General features: G+C 46.0%; 1 protein-coding gene across 1 annotated transcript in view; it reads left to right on the forward strand.

Moving 5' to 3' along the window:
• Nucleotides 1–23411, forward strand: part of LOC135391069 (membralin-like) — a 73552-nt gene that overhangs the window by 44669 nt on the left and 5472 nt on the right. Inside the window, exons 5-11 of the mRNA XM_064621163.1 lie at nt 1097–1379; nt 1900–2112; nt 4268–4378; nt 5765–5887; nt 10098–10198; nt 10709–10766; nt 21776–21859. Coding sequence (XP_064477233.1) covers nt 1097–1379; nt 1900–2112; nt 4268–4378; nt 5765–5887; nt 10098–10198; nt 10709–10766; nt 21776–21859 — 973 coding nt within the window. The remainder of the gene's footprint in view (nt 1–1096; nt 1380–1899; nt 2113–4267; nt 4379–5764; nt 5888–10097; nt 10199–10708; nt 10767–21775; nt 21860–23411) is intronic.

Consider the following 23411-nt stretch of genomic DNA (forward strand, 5'->3'; position numbering starts at 1 on the left):
TTCATATACGGGGAAATGAGGGACCCCATTGGGCATGACGTCTCTTGAACTACTTGCACAACTCCAACATTATCACACTTCGATACTTTGTGAAAAAATACGGTGTTTGTATCAAGCCAAGTCAAACGGTAGCTGTGAACAGTGGTGGTAGAAATCGTAGCATATGTGCAACCTGAACGGCTAACACGCAAGTTTCTACAAAAACTATAAAAAAAACCCAGAGCGGAGGAAGTCCTTCACGCTTTCATCGAGCACTACGAGGCAGCTCTGATGCCTCGTTGAAGCCCAATCGCTCCTCAAGCGGAGGAGGAGCACTTCTTTTCTCCACTCACTGGAGTTGAGGATCGTATAAGAATATGACCGTAAGTAACCCTACGTGTAACACCACAGGCTGTAGTAGTAGTAGTTATGCGTGTGAAATGATGTCTTACTACGTGAACAAGCCGAACATTCCCCGGTGACCACGCTACCAAAACAGGTATTAATTTTTTTTAATGAATTGAACATTAAGGGAGCCCAGAGAGCCATCTAAAAGATTTTCTGTTCCTTTGAAATTGCGAAAAAGGACGTAATTTAACGTGACAACTAACACGAAAAAAATTCTCTGTAAGGAGTATCTTTCTTGGAATAAAGCGCCCCCCAACATCGCCGTGCGCGTTCCCACTCTGCTCGCTCCGCAGGCTGAAGTGACGAGGTGGAGGTGGAGGAGGAAGATTGTGATGTCATCGCGGTTACACGATAGGCCGTGCTCCATTCGGGGTCGTCGCTTTTCACACTTCTTTTTTTTCCTTTTTCGTTTCTGCTCCCAGTTATGTCTCTGTGTAGCAGACGACGCTTCTCCAAACGAGCAAACCAGTTAGCAGGTTGCACCGCAACGACGTCAAAGTGACTCTGGCGGCTAGTTGCGGGCGTTGCCACCGACGCGCGCTCACAATTTTTAAAATTTCATTCCGCGATACGTGTGCATCTGTCGAGCAAATTACTTTGCATGGTGCGTTTTAGCAGTCAGGTTAACGGCTTGGTTTGAAAAAAATGGTCATGACTGAAGCGCTTTCTGTGCTCCTTTAAAGCATGCAATGTTTCGCTCCTTTTGCAGGCCTTAGTATCATTCTTCATCTTGGCCTACGTCCATGCGGCATTTGTGCGGACGCCCATCAACTGCCTGGACTACATGTCCCAACAGTGGCCACATGACGGCATCCTGCGAGTGGAGATCCTGCGAGGATCGGACGTCGGCTCTCAACCGTACACCCTGGAGCAGTCTTACCTGAAAGAGAAGCGCATTCACGAAATCACCAGTCCCGAGCTCGCATTTGCTGCAAGCAATTCGACACTGTTCGGAAGTGTGGCTTCTACCATGGCGGACACAATGGAGAAAGGTGGTGCAAGGATGTACTTTACATTGGGTAAAAATTGGGTAAATAAACATGTGCACTAAATTCAGGCAAATTCAGGTGAAAAAACTTCCAGTACGTTAAATTTGGGGAGAAACCGGGCTCAGTTATTCAAACTAATTGTAGTGGTTTGGTACAAATGGTGATGTAACTGGATTTTTCTGCCAAACAAGTAAGTTAGTTCATTCGTACAGACATCCCAGTGAGGGTAATTTGCCGGGTAAAAATCGGGTTTCACCCTAAAGAGGCAACCTTCAATTCGGGGTGCAAATTCGGGGAAGAATCGGGTAAAACCCTAAAACTTCAGGCTCTACATATACTGTCTTAGCTTCTTATCAGTTCTTATTATGGTTTGTTGCTTGTAGGGAATGTAGCAGAGTTTCACCATGACCCTGCTAGGTCCACTACAGATGCGCGATACGTAGTAAATGTATACATCTGTTTGCAAACTTTTACAAAGAAAGCCGTTGTTGTTTATACGTCCGCTGTTTCTGTTTGCGTGCAGGAGTGACAGAAGCGGAGAACTCGTCGGAAACGATAACTGTCCTTCCCAAATCTGTCCTCAACAGTCTCCTGGGACCAAAGCACCTGGAAGGGGAGTTTGCATTCACACCATTCCTGAATGAGAGCCAGAAAGATGCAAAGGCCGAAGCTGTTAGTGCAATTTCCGAGCCTCTACCAGAGTCTGTGTCAGAGCTCGAAATGCTCGCGAAAGCAGGTAAGCTTGGCACAGCGGTGCAATTTGTGTTGTGCCATCTTTCAACAAACACTGTAGGCAAGGCCCCGGGTTTTCTGCGATTCCGCGAAATATCACGGAATCTGGAATTCGTCGCGGAATCCTTCCTTTGGCACGGAATTTCACGGAATCCCTAATTTTTAGGGGTGTGCAGATATTCGAGTTCTCGAATTCGAATCAAATATCAATCACTCGAAGTATTTCACTCACGAATCGAATACCCAATATTCGGATTTCCGAATATCCGACTATTCGCCGAATACGAACGACACCTCCCGAAAGTTGGCTTCACCTGAAGCATCCCTGCATGGGGTGAAGCCTGCTTTACGAAACTGCCCATGCTGCAGGACCAGCACAGAGATATCGTAGTTTAGCTTAAGATAACGTTAGCCCAAAGTTTATTGTGCATACATCGCCTGAGGAAGGGGCGGTGTTCCTCCCGTGTGCAGTTTAGCGGTGGCAATGGGGGACTTTGATTTGATGTCTGGGAGTTTGCCTTTAAAGACTCTTAAATAATGCCTACAGCCGAGAAACAAAAAAGGTGTCCTGTAACTTCCACAGGGCATGTATTGTAAGCTCCTTCCTATAATCTTCCTATAAAGTTCCTATAAACTCTGTAGATGCTGAAAGATCTTTCAGCAGGTATAAAATGATAGCAGGTGACAGACCTTTGTCTTTGTCAGAGGAGAACACAAGATATCATGTATGTAATGCTGAGCCACAACAGTGCTTTCAATCTGTAATTTTATAAAATATTTTTGTTCCCGCATTACCCAAGAAAATAAAGTGTTTCCCATTTCAAGCAGCCATTGACTGCTTGCTGCGGAAAATCGCAGAATTTACGAGTCGGTGCCGCAGAATTTTGAATTTGCCGCAGCAGAAAACCAGGGGCCTTAACTATAGGACTGCAGGCCGAGGTAGCTAGGGTAGTTGGTAGTACCGTGCGAATGTTCCACTTTTTCGAATATCGAATCGAATGCCTGTTCTATGCCGAATATCTTGGAATAGTTGCTGGTGAAAAGGCCACGCAAAGACAAACAATTAATCTACAGAGAAACCGCTAGAGACACTGCTTTAGTGCGCTAGTAAACTCTTCCTGTCCACTTTCCTCAAGCCAAACGAGGTGGCACAGCGGTCTGTTTCGTCCTCGAATGCGCTACCTTCTGAATGCATACTGACAGAGGTTTGGTACCTGTACACCACTGCAAATTAAAATATATCTGTTATCTGCTAACATTTCCTGTATGTTTGCACTTCATTTCAGCTTTTTCTCGGTCCTCCTTTCATCACATGATGGAAAATAAAGTGATTGATTGATTGATTAATTTCCACTCCGCCTATGCGTGCAAACCGTTTGAATTTGAAACAATTCAATTCATAATTAAAACTTCAGACTGGGCCTGTTGGTAAGGCATGGCGGAATAAAAGCTCTAAAAACGCAAGGACGACGGACACACAGTTAGCGCACTAACAACATTTATTTTTCGACACCAACCGTTCCTTAAAAGAGCTCACAAATTCCCTTTCCTTTGTCGTCAACCCAATGTAAGCGCTGCTGACGCACTTGTCACCCCCCTCCGCTGTCAAAAAAGCTTCCCAGATTTCTCGTTCCCTGCTATCGGAGAACCTGGCCTTTATCTGCGTGTCACCGAACAAAGGCAGACAACCACAATCCCTCACATGTAAAAAAAGATTACCAGAACGTGCAGGTGGATTATACTTGTGCTCTCTGAAACGAACATTTAAACACTTCCTGTTTGGCCCAGATACATACGCTATTCAATTCATACTCGCTGTTTCGCAATATCAACACGCTGTTTCGAATCACCTATGGATATTGTCAAAATACAAATTAACGTATTGGTGACAACATTGGAAATTTCTCGGATGTAATATCAAATATTTAAGCATTGCTGCGATTGGCTGGGCGTTCACCAAAATTTGCGACCTTGAATGGATGTGAGAAGTTCTTGAATGTTCTGATTCACTCCAAATTGTAATTTTCCCGTTTTCAATCTGTGACGGTAATTCTTTGCATATTGCAGCTGTTCCGCGCACACTCTGACTTTGTCACATGATGCACACTTGGATTTGATGTGTTAGTACTTAGCTGCTTTGTACTGTTGTCTTTCCGCAGTGTGGCCCCAGAACGAGTACATAGTTGAATATGCCTTGGAATATGGGCTTCTCCGGTTAAGTCCTGCAACAAGACAGCGCCTGAATATCAGTGTCAAGATTGTCACACTTGGTAAGTGTCCTCGTAGGAGGCGAGCGATGATGTATGAAACGTTATTGGTATAGGTGTGCAAATACCGTATTTTCTCAATTATAAGACTACCTTTTTTTCCCAAAATCCAACACCAACACCACCAACACTATCGCTTACGTACGCAAATACGATAGCGTACGGTGCACAGAAACTCGCGGTTATCAGAACGGATCGGTACTGTTGTGGCGCCATCTGTCAATCTGCCACCTGAGCTTTAGGACGAACCACTGGGACGAACTTCCTGTTGCTATGTGTGGTGCAATGCGGGCGACGTGGGTGCCTGTTTCGCGGATACATCGATCGAATTATACGACGTGCACTGCTTTCACGTTCGAAATAACGAACTTTTTTATCAATAGAAGCATATGGGCATTTGACGGGACCTTCGAATTCGATTGAATTAAGCGGAAAAACGAATTATCGGAAGTCGTATTAACAGAAGTCTACTGTATTCGAAAATTTCGAATATGAATCGAATATTTCTCATATTCGACTCATATTCACGTTCAGAAACAGATTTCGAATGTCTTCGTGTATTTTAATTCTTTTGAATACCATACCAGCTCACTACCAAACTGTTGTGGGTTGCACACTTGAATTTGTACGTTGCGGTAACGGTGACGAACACACGACCTACTAGATTATAACGACCATGTCATAGGCACCCTTCCCAGCGCCGCATTTGGAACCTAGCGGTGGCGCTACTCATCGGCCCAGTTATTGCTTCCTTAACTTCTACAATACTTTGTATTTCTGCTTACCTTAGTATTTTTGTACAAGCAGTGGATATCCCACGGAAGATGTTTCATTCTAAGGTGGATTATCATCATCATTCTACGCGTTTTCGTAGGAGCTGTTGCTGTCATCTGCTATGGCAGTCGTACGTCTGCTTCAGCGCGTTCAAAGTTGAAATTTCCATTGTCCAATCATGATGTAGATTTTGCGGGCCGATGGGTAGCGCCCCTAGCAGATCGTGCGGACGGGCTCTTCATAGGGGTTGCCGATTATGTCATGGTTATGATTATGATTATGACATTATGATTATGACATGAACATCAGTTCTCTCATGTTATAATCTAGTAGGTCGTGGACGAACATGTATAGTGTGAACGTGTACACAGTTGTGTACAGTCTCCACTAAAGTCTGCCCCCAGCGAAACCAACAAACTCTGAACATTCGCGTGAGGCCTACGGTCCAGTTAAATATAGAAATTTTTTTTGGGTGTTGAGCTGCACAACACTGTTCACATGTGTCACTGCATCTGCAGCCAAAATACCGCCGGAAAACTCCCGATGTGCTTGTACGTAATATATGAAACTAATCTATCAATTTTTGTTGTTTACATAATCTATTTTGTTTTACAGATCCTGTCAACAATCCTTGTTTTGGGGATTGGTTCAGCCGATTACTCCTGGAAAACTTTCTTGGTTATGATGATATCCTGATGGCCAGCCTCAAGAATCTTGCAGAGAAAGAAGACAACAAAGGTGAGGTTCGAGACAGCAAAGTTTAGTTAAGTTTCTCACTGCAAACATAGGAAGCATTTAGGACGATAGTGCAACGTTCTGCAATAATGGGCCTGCAACATTGGGCGTGCTCAGTTTTCTGCTCTACGGCACAGGCAGATAACTTTATTTATACAGTAGAACCACGCTAATTCGATCTCGCTTAATTTGGAATTCCGGTTAATTCGAAGGATTGCTGCGGTCCCATCTTTACAAGTTGCAATCTGAACGCATAATTTGAAAAAAAAAAATAAAAAACTGGCCCGTATCCCACTTAATTTGTAGGTTTCCTACCGAATTTCATCATCCTCCATCGGCTTCCAACCCACGCAACGACGACCTGCCATAAAAGCCACGTGCTTGCTCCTTGCTCCCTTGCCGTCTTCCCTTACCCAGCTGCCAATCCGTTGCTGCACCGCCTCCTCATTCCTCCTTGCCAGCCAGTGTCCCAGCAGCGCTGCTATTACTGATTATAAGAACACGTTTTGGTTTGCTTTCATTTCGTGCTTTTGTTGAGATCCACTTCGAAGTTCACTTCTTGCCTGTGGGCTGTGGAGACAGCTTGGGGATGAAATACAAGATGCTGACGATGAAAGAAAAAGTGGTGATCATCGCAGCCATGAGATCTGCAGCATGCTGTGAGCTCCTGCCGGTGATGCAAGCTCCGAGGAGGGCTTTGCATCCTTTGGAGAGTACGGCAGGATAGAAGACACAGAACAGACCTGTGCCACAAGTCTCACGGGGGACATCGTTTTGAACACGGCTCGTGCAAATGGACAGAGTGGTGGCGGCGGCGATGAATCTGCATGCGCGCCGTCGTTTTCTGAAGTTGAACGAACAGTGATGTGCGATGTCATTTTCAGAAAGCGGCAGAAGATAAGCGTGTTCTTCGACAAATAAATATATTTTCCTTCACCATGTGCCCAGGTTCGCTTAGTTCGTATGCCCACTTAATTCAAAATAATTTCGCTGTCCAAATGACTTCAAATTAACGAGGTTCTACTGTAGAATGCTTGGAGGGTTTCTACAATAGCATTCATGAAGATCTTTATTGAGGTTAATAGTTTTGAAGGGGTTCCACCCTAATGGCCCCTACTGGCCTCCCTGTTCCATCCCTGCTGAGGCAACCCTCTTTCCCGTTTACAAAGTCTCATATCCAAAACTAGCAGTAATTACCCTTAACGGGAGGCTGTATAAAGATCATTGCCTAAGCATACCTTAAAGTGGCTGTGACACTTCGTCCGAAGTTTTTCCGGATAAATGTAAACTGTATGGCTGTGCGGACAGTCAAAATGTTGAATAAGAATTGAACGTGAATATTGCAAATACTTGACTTTGAAAATCGAATCGAATAATGACTTCAAGCATACCATTGGACTATCCTGACACTAATTCCTCGTTCAGGTGTAGCGTTCGAATATCTCAATCAGACGAGGTGAGGTGACTTACACGAGCACAACTCCAACCCACGCACAAAAATGACATTAAACGAAACCACTCCCGATATTGATTGCATACACGCATGCAACACGCTTGGGCGGCTATTGCAAAGTTCTGTATCACAGAAGCTTTTTTTTTTGTCCACCCGTGTGAAAAATTAAACCATCTATTGTGTGCATTTTGCTAGCGGAGGCTCGTTACCAAGATGCGGATCCTGCCGGTCTGGCGACAAGCTGCCAAGAAGTTAACGATTTTCCGTGACGCTGACATCATGAGTGCAGAACACACCGCTACTGTGTGTTCTCATAGGAAAAACGCCGCGTGGGTTTAGCGCGTAAGGCTCATGACTTCAGGAAATCTCGAATATTCTGAGATACTAGAGTTTTTTGAAAGCCACGAATATAAAATTGTCGAATCGAATCGAATACAAATACTGAATATTCGATTTGTGTTTGAAATCTCAAATATTCGCGCAGCCCTAGTAAAATGCAATTATTTGCGTCGATGTGAACACGCATTCCAAGTCTTACAGCAAAGGGGGTAATAAATGCATAGGAAACTGGCACAGTGAACACCGAAACTCATGCAGCTCTGACGTCACGGCTGGCGTCTCCACTGGTGAGGAAGGGTGAGATAGAGCTCTGAACGAGGTGACTCTTCCGGGCCCGACGTGGCCCAGGTGCATCGAAAAATGGCCCACCCCTGCCCAGTGAGTAGAGCCTGGCCCCAGTGCAGGATTTAGGGGAGGGCAGGTGGGGCACTTGCCCCGGGGCCCCCACCACAGAGGGGCCCCCACCAGTAAAGGTCTTGTCCAAGGGAAATCTGTTTTGCATGCCTGAAACGCATCCCTGAAACGCATCCCTGAAACGCAAACTTGGTAAAAATCTGTCCTCCGTCCACGCATATCGACCCCGAATAACACATTGGATAGATATAGAATACACGAGGAAACCCCCACAGCGCAGTGCCCCGGGGCCCCCACCACTGTAAATCCGGCACTGCCTGGCCCGGTGACTCAGTGAAGAGTACCCAGCATGCCATCTACAGCTGTGGCTTACGCCTTTCTAGTGCTAACCAGACAAAATTTATCAACATATTTATAAGAAGAGAACATACTAGATCTGGTGGTTTAACACCACAACAGCGAGAGACCGAACTCCAGAACGGATGCATGCAGGCGCCTTACCGTTACACTACAAGCTTAGAGAGGTAGAGATTGTTCGAGGACTCCTGCTTCCAATCGCTACCCCTCTCACCAAGCTTTGCGAGCCTGGTTGTGAAAGATGTGAGGAGTCATGACCAACGTGAGGTGACCTTGAGAATGTTCTAGAGAGTCAGACCATACACATAATGCAGCAGCCTTCGTTTGTTTTTGCAAATATATGCACAAGAATGACTCAAGCATGTGATCATATTAACTAATAGTTCCGCATTTTACGGAATTACCGTAGCCCAGCTGGGCTCACAGAGACATATTTGTTGGCCCAGACCAGGCTCGGCCCTGAGCACAGAGCACAGAGCAAGGAAGATGCCCAGCTTGGGCCAGGTCGGGGGCCGGGCCCCTGCAGAACTCTAGCATGAGACAGGTCACATGCTTACCAGTGCTTACCGTGCTGCACCAGTGGCAATGTCCGGAGTTCTGATGTCGCAGCTTGATAAGTGCGTGTTTCCAAGGGTTTATACAGTAGAACCTCGTTACTGTAACTCCGCTTTTAGTAAAACTCCACTTACAGTAAAAGAGAATTGTGGTCCCGACTGAATTCCTATGGACCAAATGGCTTAATTTTCTGATATAGTACACAGAAAAATTCCAGGAAACTACTTAGAGTAAAGAACAGACACCCAGAATGGGGGTTTCGGCACGTTGGATCCTGCCATATTGTCATGTCGATGACTCTGGGGATGTTTTTTGCCGCTTGTGTATCTTTTTTTTTCCTTTCTTTTTTTTTTTTTGTAACGCTGCGATCAGCCGGAAAGGGAACAGCCAACAGCGTCCATCCACTCAATGTGGAATTGAACAAGAACTAGCGAAGGAGCATGAAACAGAGGAGGAGGAGGAGCCTGAACCTATCCCTTCAAGGCATGAGTTCTTGTCAGCCCTACACACAATCAGGAGAGCCCTCAATTCTGCTGATGTGAACGAGGGATACTATGCACATATGACAAGCCTGGATAACTTTTTTGCGATGTATACAAAGTCCATGGCACGGCAGGCTTGAATTACGTCATTTTTTAGACCTTTATGAAGCATTTTGCTAACACTGCAGAGTTTGTTTGTACATAGCACTGTAATAATAAATTTTTCAATGACTTGTCCTACTCCATTTATGACTCTCTTAAACTTCACCTGATATAGTAAAACTCCTGATATAGTAAAATTATCCACAAGTCCCAGCCAGTTTACTACTATAAAGAGGTTCTACTATATCTTGTCAAGTGCAGCATGTGGAATTTTTTTACTTTTTCTCAATACTCCAGTCTGCTACACAACATGTTCATGATATAATGAACCAAGTCTATCGAAGTGTCACAACCCCTTTAAGCTGTGCCAGTCCAGTCCAGTGTATGTGTGTTGAATTTCTGAAAACAGAAGGGCTGTAAGATTACCTTTGAGAAATATGATAATTTATTTGCTAAGAATGTTCCCTATAACCATCTTGATTTCCAAGTACTTCCACGGTCTGCACTGTTGCAGGCTAGTGTACGTGCATTGCTGTTAATTTGTTTTGTCTGTTTCATCATCTCTTTGTAGGATACGTACGGAATGTGGTGACAGGGGAACATTTCCGCTTCATCAGTATGTGGACAAGTCGGATGTCATATATAGCAGCTGCTTTTATTATGCTCATCTTTGTAAGTGCTTCCGTATTTTAACTTCATCTGTGGTTTTTAAGCTCCATCCTTCCTACTCTTCTGTGAAGTCATGTCTTTCCACACATGTACTGGATCAGCAGGAAGCAATTTGGCGGAGTTATGCCATTATTATTTCAGTTACGTGAACTTTTTTGAAGAACAAGTATGCAGAACAAAGCAAACCAGAAAAAAAAAAAAAGTCACATATTGTATTTATTTCCTTCTCTACCAATTAACTATATTAATCCAGATGCTTTGAGGTGCATGTTTTTGTGGAACTGTGCCCAGAACATTTAGTACGCAATACGCAAGGCGTATGTTGTCAGTACACAGTTTGTACTCACTGAAGCAGAGTAAGGAAACTCATCCAATACACACTGTAGTCACTGTTTCTTACTGTTTCTTTTGTGTTTTTCAGTAGCCACTGTGTAGTTTGTAGTGTGTGTTTCTTTCACGCAATAAAAAGGATATGTTCAGTGATTCATTCCACTGTTCCTTTCAACTTTTCAGACGCTGTCCATATCGATGCTTCTTAGGTACTCTCACCACCAAATATTTGTCTTCATAGGTGAGTCTTTCTTTTGACAATGTCATCTTCCATAGCAGTTTCCTACCAACTGTTGCATCACAATCTAAGAAGGGCACTAAGGAACAAAAATTTCTCCCCGTGGAATAAAGGATGCCGTCACCTTGACACCAACGCAGAAGAACATGATTAATCCATGGCGTCATTCGTGATTTTGTGAGTGAAAACAAAACACAAAAAAAACAGCACTTTACACTTTCCTTCTGCCGCTCTCCTGCCTAAGAAGTCTGACAGTGTGGAGCAAGCTCTCGTTAGTCTCCTCAAACGATTTGTCATCGCAGGAGATGATTTGATCAGACCAAGTCGGGGAGGGTCTCTTCATGTCAGAGGGGTGACATAATGTCCAGATTTTGTAACCACCCTCAAGAGGTTGCTCGTGGCGAAACCGCCATCTTCTCCTGGCTTGACGTCACGGGAACGTCATCTTGAGGTCATGTGACTTCATTTATATTATGTTTTTGCGCTGGACGATGTTTCCTTTTCAGCATAAGATCATTAGATGAACGTATTTTGCTGCTGTAAGTTGTGTGGTGCTTCTCAGCAGTGTAGCAAGAAAAATACTTGGGAGGGGTGCTATGGGCATTTTACCAAAAGTGCCATTTTGGGAGGGGGGGGGGGGTGGTTGTACACCCAGTGAACACCCAGAACCCCCTACCTCTGGCTCCACCAGTGGTGCTATTTACTTGACTTTGGTTGTTTGTTTTTGCGGAATCTCAGCGCACTGCATCGGTTGAGTGAGCCCTGATACCTGCCTCGCTGTCACATCCTTGTGAATGGCGAGCAGTTACAAGGCCACATGTGCAAGCCGTACCTGTTTCACTGCGAGCATATTGGATTAAATTTACTGGTATGGGTCGAAAGACGTTACAAAACGGCACACAGAAATGGCAATCGCTTTGTTTACGAACAGTACGACTGCTTTTCACGGGCGCCGCCATTTTTACGGTCACGCGTATAACGACGTTTGCATTGCTGTCAGACCAGGGCCTGTTCAGAATGCATTGCGTTCTTTGAAACTGCCATTTTGGGCTGTGCACTTGATTGGATTGGTACAATGGGGCCCATTTATTATGACCATGGATATAACGATAACTCCGATATTACGATCACATTGCTGGTTCCCGTGAGCTCACCCATTGAAGTATATGTAAATAATATATTGATACAATGATTGCCGCAAAAGTGTTTGCTCGCGTACGGCGATCAGAGTTTTCCCAGCTGCCAGTAAAATGAGCAATTATCGAAAAGCAGGGTTAGACTATTTTTATTTTAAAAAAATTACGGTGGCATTTTCAGGAGCCTTAGCCTCTGTGAGCATTAAAGTGGGAACGCAGTGCCTCATGACTGCTAGGGATTAGATGCACGCGATACAAGGTGCCCAACTTCGAAGGATCCCGAAGAAGTAGAGGAGGAGGTTCCCTCTCAACATTGTTCCCTCACCCTCAAGAGGTGCGGGGAAGAGGTGCGGATGTCAGGAATCAGATGGCAGGTCAGATATGCTAACCGCTACACTACACCGGAACGCCTTTCACCTTGAGCTGGAGTGCCTCAAGTAAAGGGGGGGGGGGGGGGGATGGACAACCCACCACGCTATCAACCAATGGCAAAGACCACCACCATCTGCACAAATCAACACTACCATCACCTGTGAATTAAGAGAGTGAGAAAGAGAGAACAAATTGAGTATTTGTTTAAAGTGCCCATGAACAGCAAGAGCCTCTTGCTAAGAAAAAAAAGGAGTAAACTGGGGAGTAATAGATGATTTCAGGAAATCCCTGCGCTGCTTGCGCACGCATTGTATCCTGGGATATTACTGTAATGAGGAAGGGAGAACTCTCTGCCAAGATAGGAGAAATGGAAACAGTTTGTAGACAATCTCCTCCTTTGTTTGTGTTTTGTTATGAGCAAGTTCCCATAGTTCAAAGCGGCGCTTAAGCTCTCTGGGATTTTCCGAAGTCGTCTATGGACCATTTTCCTGAGATGTGGTGCCCTCTTGAATGTCGTCTGCTACTGGCTGAACAGATGTGAGGAGGCGCCACAGTTTCGTTTTCGAGTCCTTCATTCCAGCGTCCCAGGTCTGTTCGCCTTTTGAGTGTCCATCTTAGGTTTCGAACCCGGTTTCTAATGCTTCTGTCTGTACAAAGTTGAGAGTTTGAGTGTCAGTTTGATTTATGCACCATGACCCTGGAGCCCGGCGTGCCATTCCATGCCAGACCAGTAAGCTATAAGCCACTGTTTTGAAGAAGATGATTCTTGAGTGTAGTGTAGTCATTGGTGGAATGGCTCCAGGAACGGAAAAATGGTAGTACCGTTAGCATAGGAACGGTTCCAGTACAATGGTTCCGGCTGTTTTCAGGAGAACGAGAGCCGCGCGTGCGCTGTGCGTCCTGAGGAAAATGGTCCATTGCAGCTTCTAGTTCCCTAGATGGCCAATTACTCCCCACTTTAGTCCCCTGGCCCCGAAACTTACTCCCCAGGACATCAAATAGTTACTAAACTTCGCAAATGATCCCCTGAATGTAAAAATGTGCTCTTTCTGAATTTGTTGGAAGAATTAATTGTGCAATTTTTTGCCCACAGAGTAAGAAATAGTGGTTATCCGTAATTCAATTAACCGGAAATCTCTTCCGGTCATAGTCATCGGGAACGAACTTGCAACAATTATTAACTGGAAATGGAGTACTGGAAACAAAGCTCCTGGTCCGATGTCATTCTGATTAGCTTATCTGGAAAGATATCAGTGTCTTCCGCCCTTCGCATTTGCTGACGTTGGCATTGTCCCGGAGCAACATCACCTTCCCGGGGCTGAAGTCGGTCCACGATGCATACTAACCGCCGTGTCCCCCACTCCTTCCTGCTGTCCTCTCTCCATCCGTTCACGCATGTATGCCACTCATAGCCACAGTTGATTTGCGGTGCTAACACTGAATAAAAAAAAAACGGGAACTTTCTGGGGCTCGATGGTCAACTTTTGGTTATTCCGTACCGCTTCGCTATGGTTCGTCACGAGCTCACACGCGATGACCAGTCGTTTGGTTTCTTTGAAATCGCGGCCTATCGGAACGGTTCTCACGTGACGTTTGGAGCTCGCCAACGTTAAATAATAATAATAATAATAATGAACGGTATGTTGAGTTTAGCATCGGACCCCTGGTCTACTCTTTAACCACATTTTGCTCAGAGGTCCCTCATTGGAGACTGGTGCGGACAAACTGTAGAAACGGCTCCGGTGAAGCTCAAGAGGTGTCCGATTTCCACAGGGCGCGAGAATTCGATATGCGAGAGTTGGCTAGACAGGGCGAGTGAAAGCGAACCTCCACAGTCTGCGACATTCTGCAGGTAAAAGAGAAGGGGGCTTTCCTGTGGTGTGCAAGGCAGACTTCTGTCACACGTCTCAGAAACACTACAGTTCAGAACACCTTCTAGGATAACGTGTGCCAGAACACAAATTTTGTTCTCTCTTTCGTTCCTTTTTCTTTCTTTCTTTTTCATTGAGTGATAAACGTGTAGTATTTACAGTAATATTGAACGATCGTACGCAATTGTATGCTTCCTCTCGCTCGATTCGCTCATCTGGAATTTGGATGATATGGGGCGACTACCGGATGTGTCCGGATAAACGGGGCGTGTCTGTGGCCCGGTTTCAGCAACGCTGGTTAACTTTGAACTGAGATCAGGGGTTGCTAGAACTTGGAAGTTAAGACTCAGTTCATTTCTACAAACGGTAGTTGGTGACGTGTTGAATGTTTCAGTGAAAATAGCTCCCTTTATTGAAGCAGAGTTGAGCGTTAAATTAAAGTTAAAGGATCATTGATCTTGGTTCGAATGTTAGTCGGCGTTGGTGGAATCGGGCCTGTATCGTGGTTCACGGTTTAATTCAAAGTGTTTTTGTAAGGACTGTGAGGACAAAATGTGAAATGCAGCCCTCACGCTGTCACATTCGTTTAGTCCAGATAGAGGCGAACGGTTATGGCAATTAATTTAGTCACCAAAAGGATTAAACTTGCCCACACAGAGTACATTTAGTCTTTTGTGCTTCGTCTTTTGCGACGCTCCTTTGTGATGCTAACTCCTTCTTTTCTTAAAGTGTGGCAAATGAAAGTCGTTGGCATACATCAGTCACTCTACGTAGCATAATTTAAATTTCTCCCACAGTCTGTAATTTGGGTAGGTGTGAACCTTTATTTGAACCAGTTACCAAAGTTTTTTTTTTTAATGGTTTAGTTCTGGATCAGTTCCAAGATGGCGCCAATAGTTTCGGTTTGGTTCAGTTCAGGTTCGGCTAAAAATAACACTTCTTAACGGTTTTCGGTTCACGTTGGGGTTCGGTTCCACCCTCTGGTTCAGACACCCAGGCCCTTGATGAAAAGTCACTGTTCGGAGGCTGGAACACACAGATAATAGTACAACACGAGCCTCATGGTACCTAAGAACATTAAGAGTTGAAATATGGCAGTCGTCAAAAAAGATCAAAGGTCAAGGGCAGTGGGAATCAAAGCACGCACCTCTTGATTGCTGGTCAAGTGCACCCACCACTTTGCTACACTGGCACAGCTTACTGACGACTTACAAGGGGCCTTGTTCAACGAACAGGACACGCACTGAGTCTCTAGTTAGTAAGTTTTAGTAAGTGGATGAGTAAGTAATTTCTAGCTTTAGAAGATAAGTCCTAATCACTCTCGGGTACTTGGAGTATAATGGCCCTCACAGCATGAATCTCGTGATCGAGACGAGTTGAAGCGTATGAATGAGACTCCACCAATACAAAGCTAGAGATGAGGCTTTTGTCGGAGTTAATCTAAAAGGTGTGAAAGTGGCCTTTCCCATTATGAATTGCTCAGTGACATATCGGCCTCAAGGGCGGCAGTTGACAAAAAGTCATCGAGTGCCTTCCCTTTCCACCTGATCACACGTCGAGCCCGCTTATTACGATCTTCGATTGGGCGATAACTCCGACATGACGATGTAATTCCTTTTTTCCCGCCAGCTCTTCCCGTTTGAAGTACATAACATGTTAACAAGAATTCAACGTAACGATCGTCCCGGAAGCGCATGATCGCGTACAGCGATCAAAATTCTCCCGGCGGCCAGTAAAACTCGCGTAAATCGAAAAGCAAGATTCGTATTCTGTTCTTTTTAACAGAGGAAGGAGGCAGGAGGAGGAGGCATAACTGATTGGGATTAGATGGCGACTTCGAATGCGCTTGTGGGAAGTAACGGAGCCTCTCCGTATCGTTCTCGCGCGCTCAAGTATTTTCTTTTCTTCTTTTTTTTTTTTATGTTGCTGTGTGCTACGATGGCGTCTGCGTCTCCAGGAAGCATTTTGATGAGGAAAGGCACGGGGTTCGACTTGAAGTTCCGCGTGCTTGAAGAGTTTTGTGCCGTTGCAAAGCCTCGTGGCTAAGCGCGGTGGCTTCCGTAGTGTGAATTGGCAGACTGAACGTTGCCACTCAAACACGTGTCGACGAATTACCCGTGGCCGAGGCACGTTCTAATGTATACAATGCACTTTCGATAATGAGAACGATGATGACTACGGCACTGGATGACCAGCAGTGGACGAAGTCGTCGATCTTAGGCTCACGTGATATCGGCGGTTCCGTTGTCCGTGGAAAAGCTCTCGACACTGTTGCGTCAATCTAGAGCTAGATAAACGCCTTCGTGCTCTTAACGCACGTACATGTTCAGCGGCGTACTATGTACCGTTGTACACTTCGTTGCGGTGATCCCGACCGGCGATTTCGCGATAGTTCGTCTACAACGATACTCTGATAACTATCTAATGTATAGTATCGTTATAAATGGACTTGACTGATTCTGCCCATAATGTAATCTCCTTTTGGTGTTTGTTTTTTCTAAAACTTATTATGGTCTTTCTTTAGCGGTGGACCATTCCTCAGCCCTAACGCTTGTTAATGGCCACCGTAGTAAAAATTAATTTATTATTACTTAACTCGGAGTATATATCCATTTACTGTAACTAAACAAAAGCGTTTTGTATAAAATTCTGTTCGTAGTTAGCGTGGACACCCTTTCCATTCCTTCTTTATGCTGCTGCTGTTAGTAATTGTACAACCTTACCAAGGTTACAACGCCACAGTTATCTGAAACAGCACTAAGAACGCAACAAAACGAGGAGGGTCACCGTTTCCATTTCTTTTTTTTTCTTCAGCTATTAGCGTTGTCTTTCGAAATTTTGAAGTTGAATTTAAAAAAAATTCATTTCCTCTCGACTGCAAAGTGGTCATAGGTCATGGCTAAAGTTCGACGAAGATAAATACCACCGACGCCATAAGTTCAAGCAAGTAGATCTTTTGTTGAATTTTGTGATAACACCCTAAATGTGACGGCGGAAAGTTGGGAAACTCCTCCAAAAATAAAATACTGGCAACGCCACTGATGGTGTAGGTTTGTTCTCTACAAGCACTTTGGCACAGTTTTGTATGACTGTTTCACAATCACAATTGTAAATTCTCTGCGTGCGTTTGTGCCTCGCCTCCGTTTGAGTCTAGACCCCAGCTTTCTCCCATGGGGCCACCACTGGCTTTTGGTCCCACGCATGCTATTTTTAAAGCTTTTCAACTACCCTGCTGTCCTGTATTGGTTTTTCTGATCTATTGACCCTCCACTGTTTTTGCTTTTTTTTTCCTTCTCCCAAGCAATGTGTCGCCTCCTAATGTGAATCGATGAGACTTCGTTCGCTTCCCACATGGACTGTTTTTGGTGTTTTTTTTTACGTGCGGGACCTTCGTAGCATACGAGTCGAGCAGAGGGCGCTGCGATGGCCCTCGCCGCTGAACTTCCGATGGCACTTCCGGTTCTTGGATAGCGATGTGGGAGTGCGGAGCGGGGGAGAGGATGTCGCACGAGGGCAAGCGGCCAGAGGAGGGTTATATTTTATGATTTGGTCGAGGTTTCGACAGGGCAATAGCAACTGCTGTGTTCCAGCGCGTGGTTAAAGGGCTCAGGAAATTAAAAGCAAGGAGTGACCGGAAGTGCCGGTAACGGCATTGCTGACACGTTTCGAGTCTCACTTCCGCTTCCGGTATTTGTGGCTCTGACGGGTTTTCGCTCTCTTTCTCTCTCTCTATCTCTCCTGTCTCGCGCTCTGTGACAGCCTGTGCCTTTATAATGCGTTTTCTTTTATTTCCTTCGATATGGCTCGCCGTACTTGAACTGAATAATGTGCGCAGCTGTCTGTATTCAGTGTTGTCGTTCGGAAGTTAAGGTGGAAGATATTGCGCGGTTCTCCGTGCAGATAGAGAGCAATAAAGTGTAGGTTTGATCCAGATCCTGTAACGAAGAGGCGTGTAAACTGGATACAGCTGCGAAGAATGTTGATCTTTGCCTCTAGAACATTGGGTAAACAGGGATCGTAGCATGGGTGACATAAAGACGAAATGCCAGAGAAGAGCATATCTTGCAGAAATAGGGTCACCACCTATTACGATGAGAAGACAGTGAAGGTCACGTGACGCCTACGCATCTGCAAATTTTAGTTACTGTGCCATCGGTCAGAACAAACGTAGTATACGGTGACTTTGTCGAACAGTAAACTAGCATTTAGGATTCCTCAAAATCATCCTTAATCCAATAAGCATCACGGCAAGAGCGACTGCGTGAAATGTTTTCGTGGAACGGCGTCGTATCATAACGCAATCCAATTTATAATTACATCCATAGAAACCAGCAATACGCGAAACCTGGGAGGTGCTCCCCAATCCCTCTGTCGTGACGTCAAGAGAAGATGCGCTCTTATTTGCCACCGAAAATTCGGCTGCCACGGATACCGCACGTCCCCTCTAGTCGTTTCGTTTGAATTCACATCAGGAGCCGCGGGATTGGTACTTCTGTGGTCGTCACAGTGTGACGTCAACATCGCTCATTGGGATGGAGCTCCTGGAAGGAATGCGAGGTATTCTAGAGCGCGAGCTGGTCAGAGACCTCTAGCGCCCGCTGTGCAGGTCAGCCAAACCGTACCTGCTTCCACGGTGTACTAAAATGGCAACAGTGCCAGCCTCGCGTATCGTGATGTTGCTTTCGAATCATCGTATCGTGTATAGTACCGGGACGTTGCAAACTGATTTGCTAAAACTCACTATTAAAGCCTGATATTTGTCGTACAATCTACTCGAACCTCTCGCCCATCCCCACTCTCCCGCAGAGGTATACAGGGGACTTTCGTCGCCCCTTTTATGTGCGGGTGTACGGTGGAAGTGTGTTATTAATGCAGATGTCACTTTAGAAGTTGACCTGGCAGACAGAAGAACATTTTCGTTCTACACCTTCATGTAGAGGCCTATCCGCATTTCACATGACCGGCATCCCCACGGTATATTCTGGTGGAAGAAAATGCATGGCCGAGCGGGCAACAGCATCCTCTCGATAGTTGGTGGTAGCCGAGGCCGTGCTAAAGAGTGGAGGTAGTAGGTTCGAATCCTACCACCGGCTCTGCTGTCTGAGGTTTTTCCCTTTTTTGTTTTGGTAGACTTCCTATAGACGATGCCGGCGCAGTCTAGACCCCAGCTTTCTCCCATGGGGCTACCACTGGCTTTTGGTTCCACGCATGCTATTTTTAAAGCTTTCCAACTACCCTGCTGTCCTGTATTGGTTTTTCTGATCTATTTTTGCCCCTGAAGTCGGCACAGAACGCATACCTCCGGTACCCTATTTCTTCCTGCTGTCCTTTCTCCATCTGCCCACGTCTGCACGCCGCCTATAGACACTGTTGCTTCGCGACGCGAACACAGAATAAAAAGAACTGCTCACCGTGTACAAGTTTCGCCCCGTGGTATGTTGAGCACTCGCATGATGCCGGAATATCCGGAGTGGCGTACGGCGCGGTTCAGCAGACGACATGGTCTGCATATTTTCCTGTCGTCTGCTACGGAATATCTTGTGGCTGCGCCGCAGGATATTCCCAGCGGTTAGCAGTACGTGAACCATGTATTCGCACACAGCGACACCCCACGGAACATTCTACAATATCCTAGTGGAGCAAGCACCAAAATGCTGTTCACGTGGCAGATGTTATGTTGAGCATTCGCACGGTGCCAGAATGTCGAGAGTGGCGTATGCGCACTTATAGCAGACGATACCGTATGCGTCTGCTACGTACTGCTACACCTGTCGTCTGCTACAGAATATCGATACTATACAGAATATTGTATATTGTAGAGTTTTCCAGGGAATGTCGCTCGTGCGAACAGACAGTACATCTTTACTCGTCATTATTCGTTAGGCTCAAAGACATGCACCGTCATCGCTTACAACACGCTGTCGACCATAATCGTTTTGGTCGTGTCTCATCTCCTTTTGGTCTTCCCCCTAAATACGCACTTTGAAGGAGCGACACGCGATGGCGCTGGCTGGCTGTCCTCGTATCCCACAAGCACAGGCACACTTGTTGACTTTTCCGCGGTCCTCTTTTCTTTTCGAAAGAGGAAAGAGATGAAAGCAACTCTCCAATCGCCTGTCGATTCCAAGCAACGCCCCGGAATGTTGACACAAGGACTTAAGCTTCGGTCTGAGCCTCGGCCAAGTGCTTTTTATACACAACCGCATTTTTCCAGACGCCATTGTTTTGCTTCTTTCCCACAGAGGACGAGTGGGTCGTATAATCCCATTCTTATTTACGTTCACCGATTGGGAAGCTAAGGCGCATGAACAATCCGCTGCCCATGTAAGGATGTTGTAACGGGTAGAGAGAGCTCCTGTCACTACAAGATATTCTGAACGGAACGCTTTGAAATGGATCGGCACAGGCGGCAGGGCGTGAGCAGAGTTGGCAAAATGCTTCATTGCCGAAATCGCCGTGGCACGGTAGCCGCCCCTGGTCATTGGCGTATAACGTACTCGATAATCGCGGACAGTTCATGTATGTCGTCATCACATACCGTCGGAGCAGTCGGCTACCCCGAGAATTGAACAGTCTGGTTTGCAGATTGGTCCTCACATGCTTGCGCAAGCATTGCTGTGTTGCCCTGCAAGTGCCGGGGCAGGGACGAATGATGCATGTCCGCTGTGCAGAGTTCCGTTCATTCACGGACATATACTTGCGTATTTTTTTAGGGCAACGGTAGCGCAATCCTTATGTTTTCTCTTAACAGAGAGCTTACACCAGCGGAAGTTGCGAAAAACGTCATGACTTTTTGCTGTCACGCGAGCGCGAGCGCTCAACGTCGTATCTTGCGACACGGCCACAGAAAGGGTCGTCTGCTAAGTGCGCGATACGCCACTCCCAATATTCCGGTATTGTGCAGAGGCGGATCCAGACCCTGGGCTGGGGGGGGGGGCGGTTTCTTTGTCGGAGGGCGTAGTGGGGGAGGGGGAGAGGGAAATCCAATGTATAAACTGACGTTTGACGTAAACTGACCCCCCCCCCCCCCCCCCCCTAGATCCGCCACTGGTACTGTGTGAATGCTCAACATAACACGTGGCGAAACTTCAGCTCTGTGAGGAGTTCTTTGCTTTTTCTTCCACTAGAATCTTCCATGAGGATGTCACTCGTGTGAATACACGAAAAGTGGCTTTGTGTAGAACGCGTGCGTACGCGAGGCGATTGCGAACGCTCTATAATGTTGTGCTGGTAGATGTTACTAGCTGAACATCAAGGTGCAAGGTTTGCCGAAAATCGGACACTGAAAGACATAATAGATGCCCAAGCATATATGATTGCACTTATGTGCGATGATTGTGCTAAAGGATAACTTCCATGAAGACTCTAGTTACACGAGCCCTGTAAGACTGGCCTTTGCGAATCGTAAGGCAACGTGTCTCTAACTATAAAGGTAAGAGGCCAGGTGAAAGGGTGCCTAATTTCATGAAGATGGTGTACAGGATGGTTTCATGTGATGCGTAGTGACATGAAGTACGTAATTTATTCAAGTGGTTGAGCGTCATAATCCGTTTGCATCCGTTTGCGGCATCAAACAATCTACAAAAGAGTTCTCAAGGTAATGAAAGTTTATGCGCCTATCGTTTATTTGCAGTGGAGCTGTTGCACATGCTGGAGTTCAACACCACAATAAATTTTCCTGCGGCCCCTTTGCTGACTGTCATCTTGGCGTTGGTTGGTAAGTATTTTTGCCCAACTCGCCGTGGATAAATCACTTCTATTCGTTAGCCTTTCGCGGTCATTGATCGACTGACTGACTGTTGAGAGGTCGTCCGATCCATTTCAATGGCCATGTACGTCCTGCACGGTACACAACGATGGAAATCAGAAACAAGTTGAAATTTGCTATTGTACTAGTCCCGATGGGCAGAAATAGTTAGGGAAACGTGCAAAATTATGGAATCTCCACGTAAACGCCATTTGAGTGGTTGTGTGGTGACACACGCTTGTTCAGACTGATCACATTGATTGATCTGCATTGAAAGAGGGCTCCTGGAGGTCCCGTAGGTTCTGGGAGATCCATCGAGGGCAGAACGAGAACACGGCGTTGAATTTTGTGTCGTCCGCTTCTCTCAGGCTGGAGAAGACGTTTCTAGCGTACGCCCTCTCCCGAAACGTTTTCTTTTTAAAAATAAAAACAACAGAGTGGGCACCCGTACTCGCTTTTATTTGTTCGTTCTTTATCACCGATATAAATTGTCTCTGATGCCCTCTGAAGTTTAAGTCTTTCTAAGCCTCCCTCTAAAGCAGAGAACTGCGAAACTTACGCAACGGAGATCTTTTCAGCTGTAATTCCAGGTAAGAAACGGCAGCGTCTGCTCTCACTCTAGCGGAAGACGTGGTGCAGGTTAGGATGAGAGGTCTTACGCGGAGTACATGTCTCGTGACACGTTATGGTTCGGTCACTGGTCCTCAAGGCGCTGTCGTGTTTGCCAAGCGGTTCAACCCTCCCACGTACAAGTGTCTAATGATGATGATAATGACGACTAATAAGCTAGAGGCGCCCCAGAGTTACGTACTGTACGCCAGGACATTGAGGACACGAAACCTATCTGAGGGCGTTATCTATCTGTACATAGCATGCCGGGCTGCGAAGACTCGCATGGAAAGACGCTTCACCGGTTTCGGCTGGCGAAGGTTGCGTGTGCGAACCTGATCGTGGACGTTAGGGACTTGTTTGCAGGGTGCACAAGTTGCTTAGTTAATAAAAAGAAGACAGTCCTGCCTCACGCAAGACTTATAGTTATGCTGACCACCGTTCATGGTGGGCGTCCGGTCAGTCTCGGGTTTCGCGTTTTCGGTATTTTCCAAAAACCCCCGAATTATACCCTTACATATGGTGCAACATGCCGAAAATGTGGGTCCCCGTTTGCGTTTTTTTTTCTTCTCCCTGGCATCACATTTTCTTTTTCGCTTCACCTCGTTTCCAGGTGGAATGCCAGGAATACCGTGTCCGCCGAGCCGCTAACCTCTAGTTCAGGCCAGGGAAATCCTTCCCCTATTACACTTTTATCAGTGTGTCAAGGGGGGGGGGGGGGGGGGGGGGGAGGGAGGGGGGGGGGGGTTCACGTGCAGCCCTTCAACACAGGAAAGGAATTTCTTGGCGTTCTCAATATCGCACTATTGGGCTGCCCTCCTTGTATGAGTCATTACAGCCGCCGATTTTCCGGCATCTATTGTTTGGCGAAACGGTTAAAAATCGCGAAAGTTACCGATGTTGGCAAAACACA

The sequence above is a fragment of the Ornithodoros turicata genome, chromosome 4, assembly GCF_037126465.1.
Source record: "Ornithodoros turicata isolate Travis chromosome 4, ASM3712646v1, whole genome shotgun sequence".
NCBI classification, from domain to species: domain Eukaryota; kingdom Metazoa; phylum Arthropoda; class Arachnida; order Ixodida; family Argasidae; genus Ornithodoros; species Ornithodoros turicata.